The sequence below is a fragment of the Triturus cristatus genome, chromosome 4_1, assembly GCF_964204655.1.
Source record: "Triturus cristatus chromosome 4_1, aTriCri1.1, whole genome shotgun sequence".
Taxonomy (NCBI): domain Eukaryota; kingdom Metazoa; phylum Chordata; class Amphibia; order Caudata; family Salamandridae; genus Triturus; species Triturus cristatus.
The window spans coordinates 931571717-931591520 of record NC_140585.1 but is presented as its reverse complement, the minus strand read 5'-3'; the positions used below and the strand labels follow the sequence as shown (position 1 = coordinate 931591520).

Genomic DNA, 19804 nt, shown 5'->3' with positions numbered 1-19804 from the left:
AGAGGCTAGTTTCTTCCTGTGTGCAAGTGCAGGCGGGCTAAAGCAGGCGTAATATCAACAGCGATCCAGTGGTATTTTCCTCCTTGAAGCCAAAGGCTTGTATGGCATGGAGGGCCACATTGATGTTTTGAATCAACCTCAACTGATGAATCAAATTTGCAACTTCTTTGGACGCGTTCCTGGCCTACTTGGAAGCCTTGCCCACAGGAAACCTGTTGACGCTCTTGCATAGTGATTCACTAAAATGTCAATGGTGTTTGACCCATATTTGACATCACGCTGCAACGGGCCTCTGGTAAAATCACAATTTTGTCCAATCTAACATTATTAGTAGCTCGCATCCTGTTTGCTGCTGAGGATTCAGGTGAAGGAGCGAGGAGTGACGAATACAGCATAAAAACGGGGCTCCTGGAGAGTCCTTTCCCTGCTGCTGCCTTCATTGCCTCTCAGGCTAAAGGCCGCAAGGGACGCCCCAAGGGTAACACTGCAAGCCAGAGGAAGCAGCTGCTATTCCTCAAAACACTCAGATGACTTCCATGTGCAACAAGTGCAGCCCGAAACAGCAGTGGCTATGCAGCCCTCTACTCCAAAAATTCCACACTGGCATGACAGACTTTATAGCGTTGACGCATCATGGTCTGTTCTCCCCTCTAAGATAAATTACCCAGGGAGAGTTACACCTACACTCATGGTGTTCAACACCCAATTTTGTTTGCACTCTGACTCTTTGTACAATTCGAGGATCAACTTTGCACAGCGCTCGGTGCAGTTATAGTAAAGTTGGGCTTGAGACTACTTTGGAACAACGATGTCGCTTGGTTTGTCTTTGTGAACTTGACAGCTGTGTAGAGATGCAATCCTTCTCGGCCTCTGTTAGAAATGAGGAGCTGAGGATAGATTAATTGAGATAGCGCCCCTGAAGTGGCCCCCAAAGCCCACCATCACTCAGGACATACCACGAGCACTTACCGCCCAGATCTTGGTGCTTCCGCTGATCTTGCCGTGAGGCTCGAACATCCAGCCGTGATAGGACAGCAGCATCTTGGTGGCTTGTCTGAAGACCAGGATCCCGGACAGCCACAGGCCCGTCGAGAAGAGGGTGGCACTCATGAGGGTCTTGGTGTGAGTGCCAAGCAAGGCACTGGAGTGAAGGGAGAGAAAGGAGAGGACACATCAGGAGTCCGTCTCCACAACAGAGGAAGCAACGGCTAAACCAACTCAACCCTCTGGCAGTGAACCCACACGATCTACCTCTCAGCAGCAGAACCATGGATCACCGAGACCGCCAAGAGGTCACAGATGTAGTAGTTAAACTCAGAAACCCAGGAGAAACGAAACTTTCAAGGGTTGACCTCACTAACAAAAAAAATATGATTACTCGGATCACCAGTTCCCCCCATCAAGTGTGAAATACACGATTATAGAGGTCTACTTCTTCAGTGGTCTGGTTCCAGAATACTGTAGCTAGACTACGTTCTGACCTAAATATTAAGTCATACATTTCATTTACAATAATATTGCCCCGTTAATTATAGAAAATCTGCAAACAATGAAACAAAACTTTTGTAATCAACATTTAGAACACAATAATTATGTCAAGGTATATTTCTGTAAACAACATTCTGCAATGCAACCGATCAGCAGTAAAATCCATGAACAACTGTAACGGGGGAACCAGATGTTGGTCCCACTACAGCTACATTTAGGATGAGCAACAGCATCAAGGGTTCACCTCCACGGTGGGGTATCCGTTAATGACCGGGGCCACCAGCGGTTTACCTTTGAGGAGTGAAACCTAGGATGATTGGGGACATCACTAATGCATTGATTAACCAATCAAGCTAGAGTCATCAAAACTCCACTTCACAGCAGTGAAACCTCACAAAACAGGGACCATCGGGCGCTCACCTCCCTCAAAGTAAAAACAAGGATGTCCAATGCTTTAGACGGTCATCCGTGCAGAACAACATGTTCTGTCACCAGCAACATCACATTTCCCATCAGCCTCTAAAACCACAGGACACGGTGCCCTATGGCTTCATCTCCCGTGCACCCGGTATTATGCATAGAATCATAAACACATCCATGAGAAATACAAACATGCACAAACACAATGCAGAAAACACAGGTAAGCAATGGATAGAAACTAAACACAGAAAACGTGTTCCATTAAAACGTGTTCCACTAAATGCACTCAACAAGACTTGGAGGAAGAAACTACACTAAGCAAGGAACAGGTTCAGCACAAGAAGCCTGACAAGAAAGCTCGAGTCTTGCAGTGCATAACATCCATGACACACTCTGGGATCACACTGCAGAGAAGAAGAGAGACACTGTGCAAGGAGCTAGGCACCCTCCCGTCTTCTTACACACACGCAAGTGCACACACAACTTGGGCTAAGTTTAATGTTCTTACTCTATAGACGTCCTCTAACAGTAATCCATATTTTCATTAGGAGACATAACAGGTTACACCTTGATTCTTCACACACTCACAATGTGTGAAGGTCACCGATAGGTCAGGGATGTGTCTATGGCCAGAACCTCAATGAGTTTAGCTGAACTCCCTCAACACACTGGATCCAGATATTCACTTGCCAAGTTAGACCACACACCTTGAGGCGAAGATTGTCGAATAGCACTCGTTACAACGCATGCGTTTACAACGCATGCCATTACAACGCAAGTCGTTTCAACGACGTGTTGTTACATTGCATGCCATTACAGCGCAAGTCGTTACAACGACTCGCTGTAGGGGGGAGCTGAAGTTTGGAATAGTATAATTTACTATTCCAACTCCAGTGTGTGCAATAGTGCGGAAGGTGTTAGATTGAAAATCCAACACCTTCCGTCCCCTACAGCAAGTCGTCGTAACGACTTACGTTGTAATGGCATGCGATATAACAACGCGTCATTGTAACGACTTGTGTTGTAATGGCATGCACTGTAAAGATGCGTTGTAAACGTTGTTTACCAGATTGGCACATGACATCCTTCCAGTATTGTTAAGATGGCCGAGGAGAGGTTTTCTGAGTAGAACACCTCTCATTGCAGCGCCTCCTGTTGACTACATGAAACAACACTGACCGTGGAAGGCAGGTGCTGGTCAGAAACCTCTCCCTGGGGCAGACTCTGCATGTCTGATGAGGCAGCCCTTTGCCCTGGGGCTCATCCTCTTTCCGCACTAAGAGCAGTTATTGTCCCCCCTGAGGAGATAAAGGACCTGGTACCGGCGGAGCCTTCCTTATAACAGATCACATCAGACTGGCTTTCTTAATGGAGCCAAACAAACCATTTTGCACGGAAGAGGGTTGTCGTTTCACACTGCAGCCTGAACACGCCTGACTAGGGCCACAATACTTCTAAAATTAAAGATGTCCTGCTTACATCTAGCACTGTGTTGGGCAATAAGACAGAACGATGACCTTTATCAGGAGACGGTCAAACGAAAATTCCTGCTACAGAAAAGGTCAGGGAATCTCTTTATGCATTTTAGCCTCAGCTCTTACTCCTGGTAGACAAAAAAAAACAGACGCACGTGTTTACACACACAGTGCATGTTAACAACAGTGGCCTACACTGAATGCAAGTTTTATAACCCCGCCTTTTACACGTGCACACTTCACATTCTGCATCGTAGCGAGGTGCAGCGCGATGCAGAAGGGCCCTGCATGCTGCAGCAGGTTTTAAAGGGATACAGATGGACAAAGCTGTCTTTAACAGGATGCACTGATGCAGCTGGACAGAGTTGGCTTTAACAGGGTGCAGCTGGAGAGAGCTGGCTTTAACCAGATGCAGCTGGACAGGGCTGGCTTTAACAGGGTGCAGATGGAAAGAGCTGGCTTTAAAAGGGTGCAGATGGACAGAGCTGGCTTTAAAAGGATGCAGCTGGACAGGGCTGGCTTAAACAGGGTGCAGCTGGACAGGGCTAGCTTTAACAGGGTGCAGCTGGACAGGGCTGGCTTTAACAGGGTGCCGCTGGACAGAGCTGGATTGAACAGGGTGCAAATAGACAAAGCTGGATTTAACAGGGTTCAAATGGACAGAGCTGGATTTAACAGGGTGCAGATGGACAGAGCCGAATTTAACAGGGTGCAGATGGACAGAGCTGGCTTTAACGGTGCAGCTGGACAGAGCTGGATTGCAAATGGACAAAGCTGGATTTAACAGGGTGCAGATGGACAGAGCTGGATTTAACAGGGTGCAGATGGACAGAGCCGAATTTAACAGGGTGCAGATGGACAGAGCTGGCTTTAACGGTGCAGCTGGACAGAGCTGGATTGCAGATGGACATAGCTGGATTTAACAGGGTGCAGCTGGACAGAGCTGGTTTTAAAAGGGTGCAGCTGGAGGGCATCAGAGTGCAGCAGGGAGCAGCAGAACACAGAAGGGTGCAGTAAAGGCCTCTTGGTGTCTCACCTCCCTGGAAGGACATGGCGGATGTGTCCAATAATTCCCGCAGACAGGTCGATCTTCGCATACAGGCAGCCCACAGTCCCAACAGTGACCAAGAGCCAGCTCGTGGGGCTGGCGGGGTACACGCCCGTCAGGATGCTGTTCTGTGTGGGGGAAAGAGGCACAGAGAGACAAATAATATGCAAGAGGCTGAAGGGCAGAGAGGGTGTGCAGGCAGAAGAAGAGACAGGCAGAAACAGATGGAGACTGCCTGGAGGCATGTGAGTGCTGGAATCAAAATGGCAGTGAATAGAGGGGTGCGGGAGAGAGGGAAGGGGGGACAAGAGAGGAGCGGGCAAGGGTAGGGATGAAAGAGCACGCCAGGGAAATCAGGTCAAAAGAGGGAGGATCGATGGAAGAGAGGAACACACGAGGCGAGAGGATCAGAAAATGAGAAGAAGGAAGGAAGGAATGGGGAAATACTGGAACAACAAAGAGTTGGTGAAAAGGGAAAGGGGATCAGAGGAAGAGCAGAACAAGGAGGTGAGGAAGGAGGTATGCAAGGAGAGAGAGAGAGAGAGAGAGAGAGAGAGAGAGAGAGAGAGAGAGAGAGAGAGAGAGAGAGAGATTGGAGAGGATCACAGTTCAAAAGGAGATGATCAAGGACCAAGATGGGGAAAAAGAGGGAAAGTCGAGAAAGAGAGGATCACAAAAGAGTCAAAGAAAGTGGGATTCGAGAGTGAGGGATTCAGAGAAACAGAGGAAGAAAGGATGGGAGTTCAAGAGGAACAGGAGAGAATCATAGAAAGGATGAAACATCCTGGTAGAGTAGGAGATAGAATCAAGGAAGAAGATAGCAAGACGGGTGAGAGGGGCAGAAAAAAAGAAAGATAATCAGGGAATAACAGGGAATAACAGGAAGAAGAGACACGAGCAGTGAAAGAGAGGACCGCGGGAGGCGAATGGGCAAAAGGAGCATAAGGGAGGATCACAGAACGAGAGAGGAGCAAGAGAAAGAATGTGGGAATGGGATGAACACGAGAAAGAATCAAAGAGAGGGACAGAGGAGAGGAACGAGGGAGGCAGAATGAATGATAGCTGCAGAGAGAGAAAGAAGAGAAGAGAGAGAGAAGAAATGGCCCCACCGCTAACCTTTATGCGTATCAGTCGCTTTCTCCAAGACCGAACTTCTGTCAGAAAGAAGTGCTTGAGAGCCTCCCGGCTCAGCTGGAAGTCAAATCCATCTGGAGTGACCGTGAACTGGAAGGCCACGGCCTGGTGCGCTTCTGCCATCTTGGGGTGCTCGCGCCACCTGTGCAAAGACTGAACATAGAGAAGAATCCAGCAAGAGAGTTCCCTCTGGGTCTCAGACCGGCTAGCAATTACAAATGGACACTTTGAACGGGTCCCTACAGGGACCTATAGTTATGTCCTTAACTAGACTGGCAAAAACACTGATTGACTTCTGAACAGTGAATGTGAAAAACACGTTAAGGTAATCCATGTCAGCCATGTCATTCCTGTGCACAATTTACATGCTTAACACTCTCAGGGAACACAAGAATAAGTAAGCTATTTCCAGGGTGCTGGGTTCTGTATTTTTTTCGTGTAGCTCATTACTCCTGTACAGTCCATAATTTGACGAGAGTCGCCTTCAGATGTGTATGAGGAGTCACAATTGAACGCTCCGGAGTTGAGGCTGAAGGCAGTGCGAGTTTCTCACAGTGCCTGTTTCTCACAGTGCCTGTCAGTGGGTCAAAAAGGTGTTCAGAATACATTGTCATCCAATCCTTGGCCTTGTGCAGAGCGCACAAAGCGGTGGCCACCTATTACGGATGCAATTGTGGTTCTGTGCAAATGTGTGTGAAGGAGTTACACAGTTGTCAAAATATTGACAAGGCAAAAGACAAATGCAGTGCTTTCAGGTGAACGTGTGTGTTGTGTGTTTAGGGGTGATGAAATGAAGGAGATGAGATGAACTGCATTCAGGAGAGTGAAAAGACGGTGCTAAAGAGGAAAGAGATGAGGTGTAAGATATGTAGATGGACTAGATGTGTAGAGAAAAGAGTGTACCTGTCCGAAAGAGTAAACATAACAAAAGTGATTGAGGCATTCTGAACACTACTACCTCTTCCACAGGCCTCAATAATGTTTATAAATACATTTCAGAATTGAAACATTTTCAATATTATTTTAAAAAAATGTCATTGTTGTTACTCATTTATCTTAAACAGCTAACAATCATTGACAATGCCAATAGTCTTGGCTGGTTTTAGATGTATGTCAGTTGCAGTGTTATATATCTGGATGCAATAACAGAAAGCTCAGGGAAGAACCAAAATACTGGTCGGGCAGCATAGTTTGGAAATCACAAAAAGTTAGGTCTATATTTAATATGCCTTTGCGCAGTGCTTGAGTTATGCAAGGCGACACAAGGACAACGCAAAGGCTTCAGCAATATTGACAAAGCAACTCACGGCCTGATTTGCAAGGCCTTGCCTGGCTTTGTAAAGAAATGTAACGCAAGGCAACTGCTTTCCTTGCGCCGAGTTACATTACATATTAAGTTGGAAGGCATTCCATGAAATGAGAATGGGCGTTCCCATACATCTACCCATGGACTTTGGCGCATTACCAGATTAACAAAGACTTGTATACCTTGAAATGCATCAAAAATGCTACAGCTTGCCAAGTGAGGCATAACCAGAAGAAATATCTTTATTTCTCCACTGTATTTTCTCTTTCCACATGTGCTATTCTGCAGCACACAAAGAAAGAGGAAAATGCCTCTAGAGATTGTTGTTCTGAAAGAAGGTGTCCGTTCCTGCACAAAAACAATCCTGACTTTTTTCTATATTTGCTTGTGAATTAAAAAAAATATTTCAATACTAGAGCATTTGTTTGGTCTAATCTTGTTTTAATATTTTTGTGTATTATTTTTAAGTTCAAATCATAGAAGTTGCTAAGACCTGCAGTCTCCAGCTCCAGTGCTGATTTGGGAGTCCCCAGATTCCAGTAATGATTCGGTGGGGGTCCACAGAAGTCAAAAGGTTAAAAACTGCTGCTTTATCCCATATGTGAAATATATAATGCTGCTGTGGGGGCAGCTATCCTAAACAGCTCCATCAAATCAATAGAGTGCTGCAAAAGATTAAATCAATTGAAAGGTAGGCCTGAGTGAATTTGCATGCACCCTTCCCTCACTGGCTCACTGTAAAAGAATGAAGAGTGGTACACTGGCACCAGTTCTCAAACTCTCCAGACGTCAGCAGGACCTGTGCCAGGGAGTAAAACAACCTACAGGTTGGTTTTCCAAGGCTCACTCTAAACTCTAAGCATGCATTGGTCAGCCTGGAAAGTATAACACAGAACTTGCATTGGTGAATGCATTAGGTTTCGCCCATGTGATTAATAATAAGCTGTTTCTTGTTGTAAGTTGTAGCTTGCTGAGTAGTTGTACAATATACATTATATAACGTCTGTTAAAGTGTTATGACTTCTTTATGTACAAAAAGGCAATATAATGTGCTGTTACTAATAGTATAGTGTGGGTAAGTAATAGCAAGATTTTTAAAAATGAAAGAGGGAAATAATAGAATGAATTGATGTAATATCAATATTATGTGTTTAGAGGAGTTCTGACAACTTTTGGGCCCGGTGCCACAGCACCTGCTGCACTATTCAAATCATGCCCCTAGTGCCTGCAAGATAACTGCATTTGTGACTGCCTGTTTGGCAGTACAATATAGCAATATTTGGTGTTTAAAGGAGTTATGACAACTGTTGGCCCCAGTTACTGCACCTGCTGCAACATTCAAATCGTGACCCTGTTGTCTGCAAGGTAACTGCACTTGTGGCTGCCTGTTTAGTAGTAAAAAAATTCAATTTTTGGTGTTTTTGGTCCTGGTATCACTGCACCTGCTGGTGTCACTGCACCTGCTGCACCGTTTAAACCTGTTATCTGCAAGGTAGCTGCACTTGTGACTGACTGTTTAATTTTAAATTTTAGCAATAATCTTGGTTTAGTGGGGTCACAAGAACTTTTGGCCCTGGTGCAAATGCTGCACCATTCAAAGCAAGTCCCTTTTAACTGCAAGGTAACTGCCTGTTTGGTAGTCAAATATAGCAATATTATATGTTTAGAGGAGTTCTGACAACTTTTGGGCCCGGTGCTGCTGCACCTGCTGCACCATTTAAATCATGACCCTGTTGTCTTCAAGGTAACTGTACTTGTGGTTGGCTGTTTAGGAATAAAATATAGCAATATTAGGTGTTTAGTGGAGTGTCTGGAGCTTTTGGTCCTGGTGCTACTGCACCTGCTGCACTATTGAAATCATGACTCTAGTGTGTGCCAGATAACTGCATTTATGACTGCCTGTTTAGCAGTAAAATATAGCAATATTTGGTGTTTAGAGTTATGACAATTTTGGCCCCGGTGCGCCTGCTGCACCATTCAAATCAAATCTTTTAACTGCAAGGTAACTGTGATTGCCTGTTTAATAGTCATATATAGCAATATTATGTGTTTAGAGGAGTTGTGACAACTTTTGGGCCCGGTGCCACTGCACCTGCTGCACCATTGAAATCGTGACCTTGATAACTGCACCTGTGGCTGCTTGTTTAGTAGTAAAATATAACCTAGATCTTATATATTAACTTTATTTTTAAGTCGCAATATTTATTTTTACATTTAGAATTTGATCATAATGACCAAATAGATTATGTTGAAAAAATAAATCCGATAATACCTACTAAGTGCAAAGAAAGGTACTGAGGCATGAATAGGAAATGTCACAAGTGTTCTAAGGCTAAAGCATCTGCTTTACACTACTAAGTAATAAAAATCAAGCATTCCAGCATAGTGTTAGAAACTGCCTCCCTTTTCTGTGGGAAGAGATCTTATCTTGACAATGTGAACAGCTTTAGCATAAGTATCCTTAATGCGTGCAGCCAGGGGAAGTTAAAAAGAAAAAGTTTCACACAAATGAACTCAGTAAATAGGCAACTGGAAGTGATAAGAGCCCCCTTTTAGGGTATATTAAAAACAAGAGATTTCACAAAAGCACAGCGCAGGCGCTGTGCAGGCAAAACCTTAAAATGTTTGCAATAAAAAATGTCTATTAGTTTAGTGCACAATCGCTGCATTCGCTGGATACCCATCCTTTGTCTCATGACTATGTCGTGCGGTAATATAATGACCCTTCTGCCGGTCTGTCACATGTTCATTACTTGGAGTTTGTCCCTCTCGTATATGTGGTGTTAATTTTTCGTATATGTGGTGTTAATTTTTCAATCATTCAATAAGGTTTCAATATGGGCACACTCCTTGGTATTTGGCAACTGGACAGGCTGAGGGCCTCTGTCAAAAAGGAAACTTTGGGCACCGGTACACGTGTAAAGGCGTACCTTGGCCCTTGGATCCAGTCCATGTAAAAAGGGAAGAGAGAGGAACATATTCTTCAGGTGAATATGTGGGGGAGGGAGAGCGGCGCAATTGTATCGAGTGGGAGTGCTCAAGTTTCCAAAAAGGGAACCGTTACTGGGACGGCATCCGCGGGTATGGCTGTTTTCTAAAGCGCCTGTAAAGTAATCGTCGCCGTCGCTTCCAGGCGCTCTAAGGCTCGGATCGGTCGAACTGGGCAGAGCGGGTTGCCGGGGCTGGGGCGTGTCGAAGGCGGAGATGAGGGCGGGAGAGACAGTTTACTCTGTCACGAGTTCTGGAACCACACAGCGGCATATTTTGGGAACTGCGGCCACGTTTGTTTCCATCATACGGGCTGGCGCGGTCCCAACTGTGTCAGAGAGCAAAGCTGCGTGGCCTGGAGTCGCACTGGAGGCCGCTAACGCAGGGAGGCGCAATGCTGCGTCCGCGTGCATGGGCGGTATTTTGGCGGTAGAAGTGTAGACGGCGGTGTTGTAGGACGGGGTGCGTGCGGAGGCCGGAGGGCGAAGTAGAGAGTGGCGGTGTACGCGGTGAGGTTGTAGATGTGCTGTTTATCAGTGGAGCCATTAGCTGGTATTTAGGTGGGAGGGGGCGATGGTACTGTAGGCAGTGTTGAGGGCGTGGCTGTTGTGGAGGTATCGATGGTATGTTTTTTTCAGGGTAATGTGCAAAGTAGAACTGCAGGTGAGGGTTTAGGGTGTAATACTGTGAGGTGTAGAGGGTGACATTGGTGTGTATAGGTGTGGCTATAACGGATGGCATTGCTGCGGTCGGTGTATTTTCGTAGGTAAGGTGTGTGATGCTGAGAGTAGAACTCTGGTATTTTTGCAGGTGAGTTGTAGAGAGTAGACGTGTGGGTGGGATGTTAAAAGGTAGTATTGTTGTAGGCGATAAACTGGTGGTGTATTGTAGTAGTGCATCTGCTTTGGGTGGGGTGGAGAGAGTGGCACTGTTATAGTCGTGGTGTAGAGGGTGGATTTGTGAAAGGGGTGTAGCGGTTCAAATTGTAGGACGGGTGTCGTGAGGAAGTATTGCTGTAGGTAGGGACTAGAGGGTGGGATTGTTGTCGGTGGGGTGTTGTAGCAGGTGGATGTGTTGTGGCTGGATGGATGGTGGCATTGCAGGTAGGGCGGTGTAGAGAGAGGGCTGCGTTTCTGCGTAGGGTGTAGTTTTTCCTCTTCAGTGACAACTAAGCTTAGGGCGAACGTAGAGCAGAGGGCGGATTATTAAGGACGGCGATATCATCACCTACCTGGACTGCCTTGGGGGGGCCTGCCTACTCTCTCAACCCACGGAAGGGGTCTGCTTAAATGTAGGTCCTTCTCGTGGGGACTGAGGCACCTGATGATTGTGTAGACGTCTGCCCGCTGCGGTGCCCTTCGCAGCTAAGTGTGTGCTCTGCCTGGGAGAGGAGAGGACAGGGCCGGGTCGGCCCGGGCCCGCCCCTTCCTTCTGTAATAAGACACCAGTGCAGACTGAGGGCGGTGTGCAGAGCAAGCACAGGAGTGTGGTTAATATAAACATCCGCGGAAGAGGAGCTCTGGTCCGCCACATGCGCGCGCACGCCCACTCTTCACCCTAGCAGGCACGCTCTTACCTATTACAACAGCCGGCGAAACGCATATTCCGGGCTGTGGCAGAGCTGGCCTTTGCTCCGAGTGCCCCCGGCCCTACGAAACAAAATGCGGCGCCCCTTCCACGTGTCATCTTTAACTGTGTGTTGACAAAAGAATGGGAGCGGGAGGGTGAAGGTAATTGACCCAGTCCGGCCCTGGTAATGGGGGCATGAGAAAGGAAAGCCATATAGAAGAAAAGCAGCCAAAATGCAGATGTGCATCAGTGGCCTCCAGAAACAGTTTAAATGCACTTTCATCTGGAGCCAGTCAGAAAAGGGGCGGCTCTGACCTCCGCTATGGCAGAGGATCATCGCCTCACTACTCTTAAGCAATGCGAAGTAGAAATGTAAAATTATAACTTTTAAGTTATCATTTTATGCTTCCTTGCGGGGCTTGCTCGGCTCTCGGGCAGAGCAGAGGAGGAGTGGTTTGTCCACTCCTAAGTGCACATGACTGTTTGGCCGGCCTTTTTGGACCACCCAAAACAGTCATGCGGACTTTCCCTATTCTCCATGCAGGCTGCATTACAGCCTGCGTGGAGAACATGCCTAGGCCCCCATTTCCTGACTGAGCGTCTAACAGGATGCTCAGACCAATCACAATGCTGCATTGCAGCGTAGTAGTTGGTCAGGGGAGCCTGGGTGCCTACTGATCACAAAGCTGCATTGCAGCGTTGTGATTGGTCAGTGGGGCCTGCTTCCTGTTCCACGAGGAGAGCAGGAGCAGAGACGCGGGATCTGGCAGCAAGGTAAGTTTTTTTAACTAATTGCAACATGCGTGAACCTCCCCCACGAGACCACCTCTCACCCGCCCCAATACCCGTGAGCCATGCGGGCCACCACTGCAGAAGAAGACTGTTGTGGTCAGCTCCTGGTCCATTTAGCATTGCGCCCTGTGCGGGGCTCAGCTCACACATGCTAAAGGCTGGCCCTGGGCAGTGGTTTAAGTGAGTTGAGGTGTGGGGTCTCTAATGGGGCGTGACCAAAGTCTACCAAAATGCGTGGCCTATGTAATTAAGGTTAATGTGGTCTGTGGAAGGGCTTGTTCGCTTATCAGAAAAATGACAATTATTTTGTTGTAAATAATTAAAAGTAAAAATGTTTCAGTTCTGAAAATTTTAGACTGTGAATTAAACATTGCGAAGGAAAGTGGAAGAAGTAGTGGCTGCCGGCATGGCTCGCGGGTGGCAGGCGACGGAGTGAGGGAGGTCGCAGGGTGGGGTGTTGCTCATGGTGCAAATATAAAAAACAAAATCATTAAAAAAAAACTTAACCTTGCCGCCAGGTCCCGCGTCTCTGCTCCTGCTCTCCTTGTGTTACTCGAGCAACAAGAAGAAGGTCCCACTGACCAATCGCAATGCAGCAATGTGAATGGTAAGCACCCAGGCTCCCCTGATCAATCATAACGCTGAGGTGGAGCATTGTGATTGGTCTGAGCGTCCTGACGCTCAGCCAGGGAATGGGGGCCTAGGCACGTTCTCAATGAAGGCTGTAATGCAGCCTTCATGGAGAACAGGAAAAGTGCGCATGACTGTTTTGGGCTGCCAGAGAGGGCCGACCAAACAGTCATGTGCACTTAGGAGTGGGGAAACCACTCCTTCCCTGCCCTGCTCCTTCACGGACCTGCCGGAGTCCCCACTTGGCCGTTCCCTGCCGGTTCCAGCCCACCTGCTCCATGTGTGTAAGTTTTTCCTTCCGCCGCTTCACCGTTTTTTATCCCCCCGCCCGCTCCGTTCACTCTACTGGATCGCCTCAGATGCGCACTTTCCCCCACTGTTAACCATTGTTCATACTTAGTCACGACCTGGCTAGTTGTTAATCTACATCCCATTCCTCGAGGTCCGCTCGCACTCACTTATTCGGTCACGAGATCGCACATATGCCCACTGTTAACTATTGACCATTCATAGTCACGTCCTTGCAAGTTGCCAATCAACAGTACTAATCTCAACGATCGAGCGTATTTACCAATTGACCACGTTGTTTTACAGATGCCGATCTCCCGGGCACTGCACCTTTTCATTCGTCCACTGCTCCCCCTACTTTTGAGAGACACTCGGTTCCGTCATTTTTCCAGGCACCACGACCAATTCTTTTTACAACTCTCTTCTTGTCTTTATCCCTTTGCCCTTTCACTCTTGGCCGCTCAGTAGCCCTTCACACTTGGTCGCCTTACGTCGCCCGTGGTCACCACTACGTTGCACAACTCTTTCTCTCTTTTTTCTTTGGTCCTTTGAAATCGAGTTCTTTCCTTTGTTTGAGAATTGTCTCTCCTTTACCCTAGCACTGCCCCAAATATGTGTAACCAGTCCTGATGATGGCCTAGAGTGCTACTGGCCGAAACGCCGTCGACTTCAACAGCGTTACTTTTGGCGCATTTGTACCATGGGCATTTGCTCTATTGTTCCTTTATAATCCCTTCATTAATTGTGTAAATGCCCTAACTCTGACATAATCAATGTACTATTGTTCTTTCTGTTGCGCCCTTTCACCGCTGTACATACCACTTTATGTGTCACTTGCGCCGTCACAAATTCCACGAGCACTTGTGCACAGTATTTTGTTGGTTACACTTTTTCACTAAGTGTCACGCAGTGCTTTGAACTTATACGATATGTACATATGACGTAATATGTCCATCATGTGTTGAAAATATATCTCTTTTCTGCATTCCTGGTCTCCCTGTGTCTTCTCTGTATGGATTCATTCCTCCGTTACTTGATGATATGTTCTGTTTTGGAATAACTTGTCCTTTCAATGAATCCCACATTGAGACATTGTTGTTAGATATCCTGCTCCAAGAGCACAGCAGGCCAGCCAGCCCGCAAAGCAGCAGGAAGCATAAAATGATAATAACTTAAAGTTATTATCATTTTATGTTTCTACTTCGTACTGCTTAAAAGCAGTGTGGCAATGCTCCTCTGCAATAGCGGAGGGGCAGCCACTGCTTCGGAGTGTCCAAATCATTCCCACTCTCCTTTCCACAACATCACTCCCTTTTTTTTTTTTCTTTTTTGTGCAGAGTTTTATATAGCGCGAAGTTGACCCAAATCCAATCGGGTATCAGAGCGCTTTACGTAGCGCCAGTTACGTTACATGAGGACACGCATTCATTTTTTGTTAGGCATGGAGAGATTAAGTGATTTGCCCAGAATCACAGGATGTTCAGTGTCATTACCGAGACTCGAACCGAGTTCCCCAGGTCCGAGGTCGAGCACCCGAGCCGTTAGGCCAACTCCTCTCCCCCTTGTCATCTGCAGTCTTTCAGCCTCTTATTTTATTTACTTATAGTTTTATATAGCACAAACTTGACCAAAGATATCAGAGCGCTTTAAATAACTGGCAAGTAGAGGTTACAAAAGTTACATATTGGGTAGTTACTATTACATGTCGTAAGCAGAGATTAAAACAGCTGTGTACACTGACGAAATCAAAGCAGTTGCATGAATTACATATAGGGTAAAAACAAGTACATGGGTGTTGACCTGGTACCATTAGTATGGGTCTCCCTTCCATTTTTTTCTGATAGCCTCCTCTGTTTTTGATATGTTTCGCTGGTTTAGATGTTTTGGGCACTGTGCCACTGCTAATCAGTGCCACAGTGCAAGTGCTCCCTATGGTGAATCGATGTATTGATTAGTGACTCCATGATTGGGTTATTTGATTTACTTGTCAGACCCTAGTCTAGTGCACCATGTGTGCCCAGGGCTTGTAAATCTAATGCTGCTGATGAGTTTGCAGCACTGGTTGTGTCACCCACAGAAGCAGCTTGTAAATTGTGTCTCAGGCCTGCCATTGCAGAGCCTGTGTGCATTCTGTGACTGCCATGTCGACTTGGTAAGTGCACCCACTTGCCAGTCCCTAAACCTTCCCTTATCTTCATATCAGACTCCCCTAAGGTAGGCCCAAGGGCAGGGTGCATTGTAAGTATAAGGCAGGACATACCCTTGTGTGTGTGGCATGTCCTAATAGTGAATTACGGCCATTTTCGTTTTTCACTATTGCAAGGCTACCTATTCCCCATAGGCCAGAATGGGCAGTTTGATTATAACATCCTATAATCCTCACTGACCCAGGGAACATGGTAGAAATTCGAGTTTAGTATGCCTGAACTCAGAATGAGAAAATACATCTTTTAGTGAAGTTGGTTTTAACATTCTGTGTTTGAAAAAAACACTTTTAGAAAGTAGGTATTTTCTTGCCTAACTGTCCAAGCCTACCTCTGCTAGGTTGTGTATTGTGTGTCTGGTTTTGTGAGTGAAAGGGGTTGGGGGATTCCAGGAGACAGGATGAGTCAGCACAGGGCAGAATAGAGAGATCTGCATGTAGATGGGTGGGAGGAGGTGCACCTGAGACCTGATTAGGGCTGTGCCTTCCCTCCACAATGCTGGCTCCACCTCCTGTGGTGTGTCTGATGTCCCTGGCCTACACTGTGAAAGGAAAGAAGGAGTCTTGTCAACAAAGTGCTCCAGGACTGACCAGAACTGGTTTGGACTAGGCAAAGGCCTCTCTGCCTTCAGAGAAGAAAGAGAATAGTAGTATAAATATGGGGACCCAGACCCCAAGACTTCAGATCACTTCTGGAACAACAAGACAAACCTTTGCCAAGGAGAAGAGCCAAAGAAGCTGTAGGAGTTGGACTGCCCCCCTGCCAGTGTGCTGTGTTGCTGGATTGGCCTGCAGTGGTGTCTTCATTGCCAAGGAGAGGAGAAGGAACTTTTAAAGAACTTTCATCATCTTGCAGAATATTACTCCAAGGGCTGGATTTGAGCCTGCCTCCTGACCGAAGTCTCAGGTATACCAGACTTCACTCTTTCTGTTTGCCTGCATCTGGAACTTGCTGTTCTAGTGCTACAGAAGGAATCTGCAACGCCGGCGAGCGATGCCGTAATCTGCAACGAAGTCGTGAGCGCTGCTCCGACTTGCTACGTGGACCAGACGCCGGCCACCGTGCCACATCGACGCCAGCAAACGACATCGTAAGCCTGCCATAGCCGTAAGCGCTGCTCCAACTTGCGACGCCGGCCCGACGCCTGCTGCTGTGCCGCATTGACCCCGAAGCTGACATCATCATGGAGCTGATCGTCGACGTGGGTGGTCAAGAATCCATCGACAGCGTGACATCGTACGGAACCGTGGGTTCGGCGCCATCGTGACGTCACCTCCTCTCCGGTCAGGAACCGACACCTCCCCTGCCTGCGCAAGCATCCAGGTACCGACGCATCATCTCCCCCGAAGCAAGGAACCGACTCCGCAACGCGTCAATGACGCCGCACCTCCCCGACCCCGTGAGCTGTCTTCATTTTCGCTTTCCAAGGTACTGTTCTTTGTGGGTCTGTTTTGACTCTAGGCCCGATGCCGCGCACCTCGCGGTTGGCGCCGTACTTTGGAATTTCTTTGACCTCGACGTCGTGATCACTCCGGTTGGGGTTATCTGTTGCTAAAAACTGCTTTTGAGTGAAGAACCTATTTTTAAACTAATTCTGCCATCTTGAAGAATTCTTATTGAGTACAGTATTGTGGATTTTTGTCATTTATGGTCTTGTGATAAGTCTATATAAAGAATACTTATTTTTCATAATACAACCTGTGTGGTGTCCATCTGTAGTGTTGTCACTGTATTGCTGTATGGGTTCACCAATGCTTAACACACTGCTTCTGAGATAAGCCTGTCTGCTAGTGCCAAGCTACCAAGGGGGTGAGCAAGGGTCCCTATTTGGTCAAAGGTACCTACCTCTGCCAACTAGAGACCCCCAGTTCTAACAATGGGTATAAACACAGATACATTGCTGTGATGAATACGAGAAATGTGCATTGGTGTAAAGTGAGCAAAGGTGTGTCGATTTAAAATAACAGTGCAGGTATAATCTACCCGGGTTGGTGGGAAGTGAGCAAAAAAGAGTATAGGCAGAGCATAACATGATATGTTTAGGTGATACATAAAGTGCATGGCTACCCAAGGGCTTCCCAGCGCTACCGAGAGGAGCAGACAGATGGTGAGGGCAGTTGGTGAGGACTCATGGAACAACCAGGTCTTGAGTTTTTTTCTGAAATACCGTTAATTTTTGACCAGTTTCAGTTCTGCGGTCATTGAGTTCCAGAGTTTCGGGACCTGGTGTGAGAAGGATCTCCCCCCACCCCCCCATCCTGATCTCTTAATCTTTGGGATGTTCATCAGGAAATTGGATGAAGACCTGAGGAGCCTGTTATAGACGTATGGAGAGACGAAGGATCGTATCATGGTCGGGCCTCTCCCCTGCATGGCTTTGTTGGCGAGGCATAGGGCCTTGAACTTAACCCTGGATTGAATGGGCAGCATGGTATACATAGATACATGGTGACATTGTATACCAGAACAATAGAAAAGCATTACACATCAGTATAAAATAACAGTGTAGGACTAGTGTTGGCATAAAATGATCAGAAGAGAATGGAATGATATGAATTTCCAGTATAGACTACATAAATTCAAACTATAATAACGATCCTTTGGGAGTCCTCAAATTGCACATTTTTCGTGCTTCTCAGGAACATTATTGGTCAGCCCTGAATATTGAGAAAAAACCCTCGTGTAGTCTCAAGTTGGTAACCTCCATTGACCACTTTTGCAGAATATGTGGGTAGTGGGAGATGATTATGGCTTTAGGGACCCATAGGAGCACTTGCAGGAGTTGCCTACCAGGCTTTCCACGTAAACTGAAGCTCAGAGACTTGATGGAGATTTATTTATCTATATATTGTTTATGAATGCAGTATAATTCCTTTTTTAGGGACTGTCTGGATGTGTATACACATTGGCCCCACCGTAGCAGCGCACCGAAACCTTGGTCTGAAGGCCCAACTGCTCTCCTGGCTTGCACTGCTGTTGCTGAAGGCATTGCACATATCGGCCCCCAGCCAGCATAGTTACATCTGAGATGTTTGCTCCTTCGCCGAGGCGGAGGAGCGTCACCCTACTGCTCTGTGAGCAGTAGTTAAAAGAAAACTAAAATGATAATAACCAACGTTATTATCATTTTAGTTTTTGGTTTCCTGGTGCACGGCTGGACTGTGGGAGCAGGGGCCAGGAGGAGGAGTGGTTGCTCCACTCTTAAGTGCACATAACTGTTTGCCCGGCCTTCTCGGGCCGGCCACACAGTCATGCACACTTTGCATGTTCTGCACCCAGGCTGCATTACAGCCCAGGTGCAGAACATGCCCAGACCCCATTGCCTGTCTGCGCGCCGAACCAGGGCGCTCAGACCATCACAATGCTGCATTGCAGCTTTGTGTTTGGCTAGGGGAGTCAGGAGCCTGAGTGCTTCCTGATTCAGAGGAGCAAGAGGCGGCGGCGAGCAAACTGAGAGGCGGCAGCTGGCCGGGTCACCGGCCAGAAGGTCAGTGTTTTTTTAAAATGTATTTATTTATTTTTATTTACAATCCCCCCTCCTCATCCCCATCTGCCCCGCTGCCCCTGGTAAATAGGGCCGCCAATACTGACCTGACCCATTAAGCCTGTGTTACCTTTAGCACGAACCTGAAAGTGTGCTGCCATAAGAAATGATCTTGACGACTATAGAATTTAAAGAACATCTGCTGATACCTCTTAAGCCCATTAAAAAGACTGATGTGTTAGACACTTATATCCTCTTTCTACCCGCATGTTTCTGATGTCCCCCATCTGCATATCTCACACTGCATCTCTTTGTTCATCATTCTATTCTATTGTATTCTGGTGTTTTTGTAAAGAGTGTACCTACCCAAATGGGCCTCCCAGCACTGCAGACAGCACAACAGCTGGTTTACTTGATGTACTTGGGGGATACTACAGGATATTTAAAAAGATGCGATTTCAGGAGGTTTCTGAAACTGACTTTGGACTGGTAAATCTTAGGATGGCTGGGAGAGCATTACACAGTTTGGGGACGAGGTAAGCAAAGGAGCGAACACAGCATCTAGCTCTGTTGACCCTAGGCACCGCCAGGAGCCCTAGATTCCCGGACTGTAGAGACCTCCTTGTAACCTAGGGGTTGAATAGTTGCTGAATAAATAGTGGCCCTTTCCTCATGTATGACCCGATGGGCGATGCATAGTTCCTTAAACTGAATTCTTCTCTACACCGGAAGCCAGTACAGGGCTGCTAACACTGGAGCAGCCAATTGGTGTTTGGGGATTTTTTTGAAGAATCCGAGCTGAGGCATTCTGAATGACTTGAAGTCTTTTTCTCTCATACTTTGGACTTCCCACCTAGAAGGAATTTCCATAATCTAGTCGTGAGTTGGTCAGTCCTTGCATGACCACTCTCTTAAAAGATAGTGGTAGCCAGTGTAGCAATTTTCTAAGAGTTCTCAGAATTCCAAACAGGTCCCAGC

At 46.9% G+C, this 19804-nt stretch overlaps 1 protein-coding gene across 2 annotated transcripts in view; it reads right to left on the bottom strand.

Moving 5' to 3' along the window:
* The window catches only part of CPT1B (carnitine palmitoyltransferase 1B), a 194398-nt gene extending 183068 nt beyond the window's left edge, over window positions 1-11330 (bottom strand). Inside the window, exons 1-4 of one of the 2 annotated variants that reach the window (XM_085653785.1) lie at window positions 11091-11330; window positions 5548-5707; window positions 4420-4559; window positions 970-1141 (exon numbers count right to left, since the gene is read on the bottom strand). In XM_085653785.1, the coding sequence (XP_085509911.1) occupies window positions 970-1141; window positions 4420-4559; window positions 5548-5688 (453 nt within the window). In that variant the 5' untranslated portion in view covers window positions 5689-5707; window positions 11091-11330. Of the gene's footprint in view, window positions 1-969; window positions 1142-4419; window positions 4560-5547; window positions 5719-11090 lie in introns of both variants that reach the window. The other variant, XM_085653784.1, reaches the window with a different exon arrangement.
* Between the last annotated feature and the right edge of the window lie 8474 nt (window positions 11331-19804).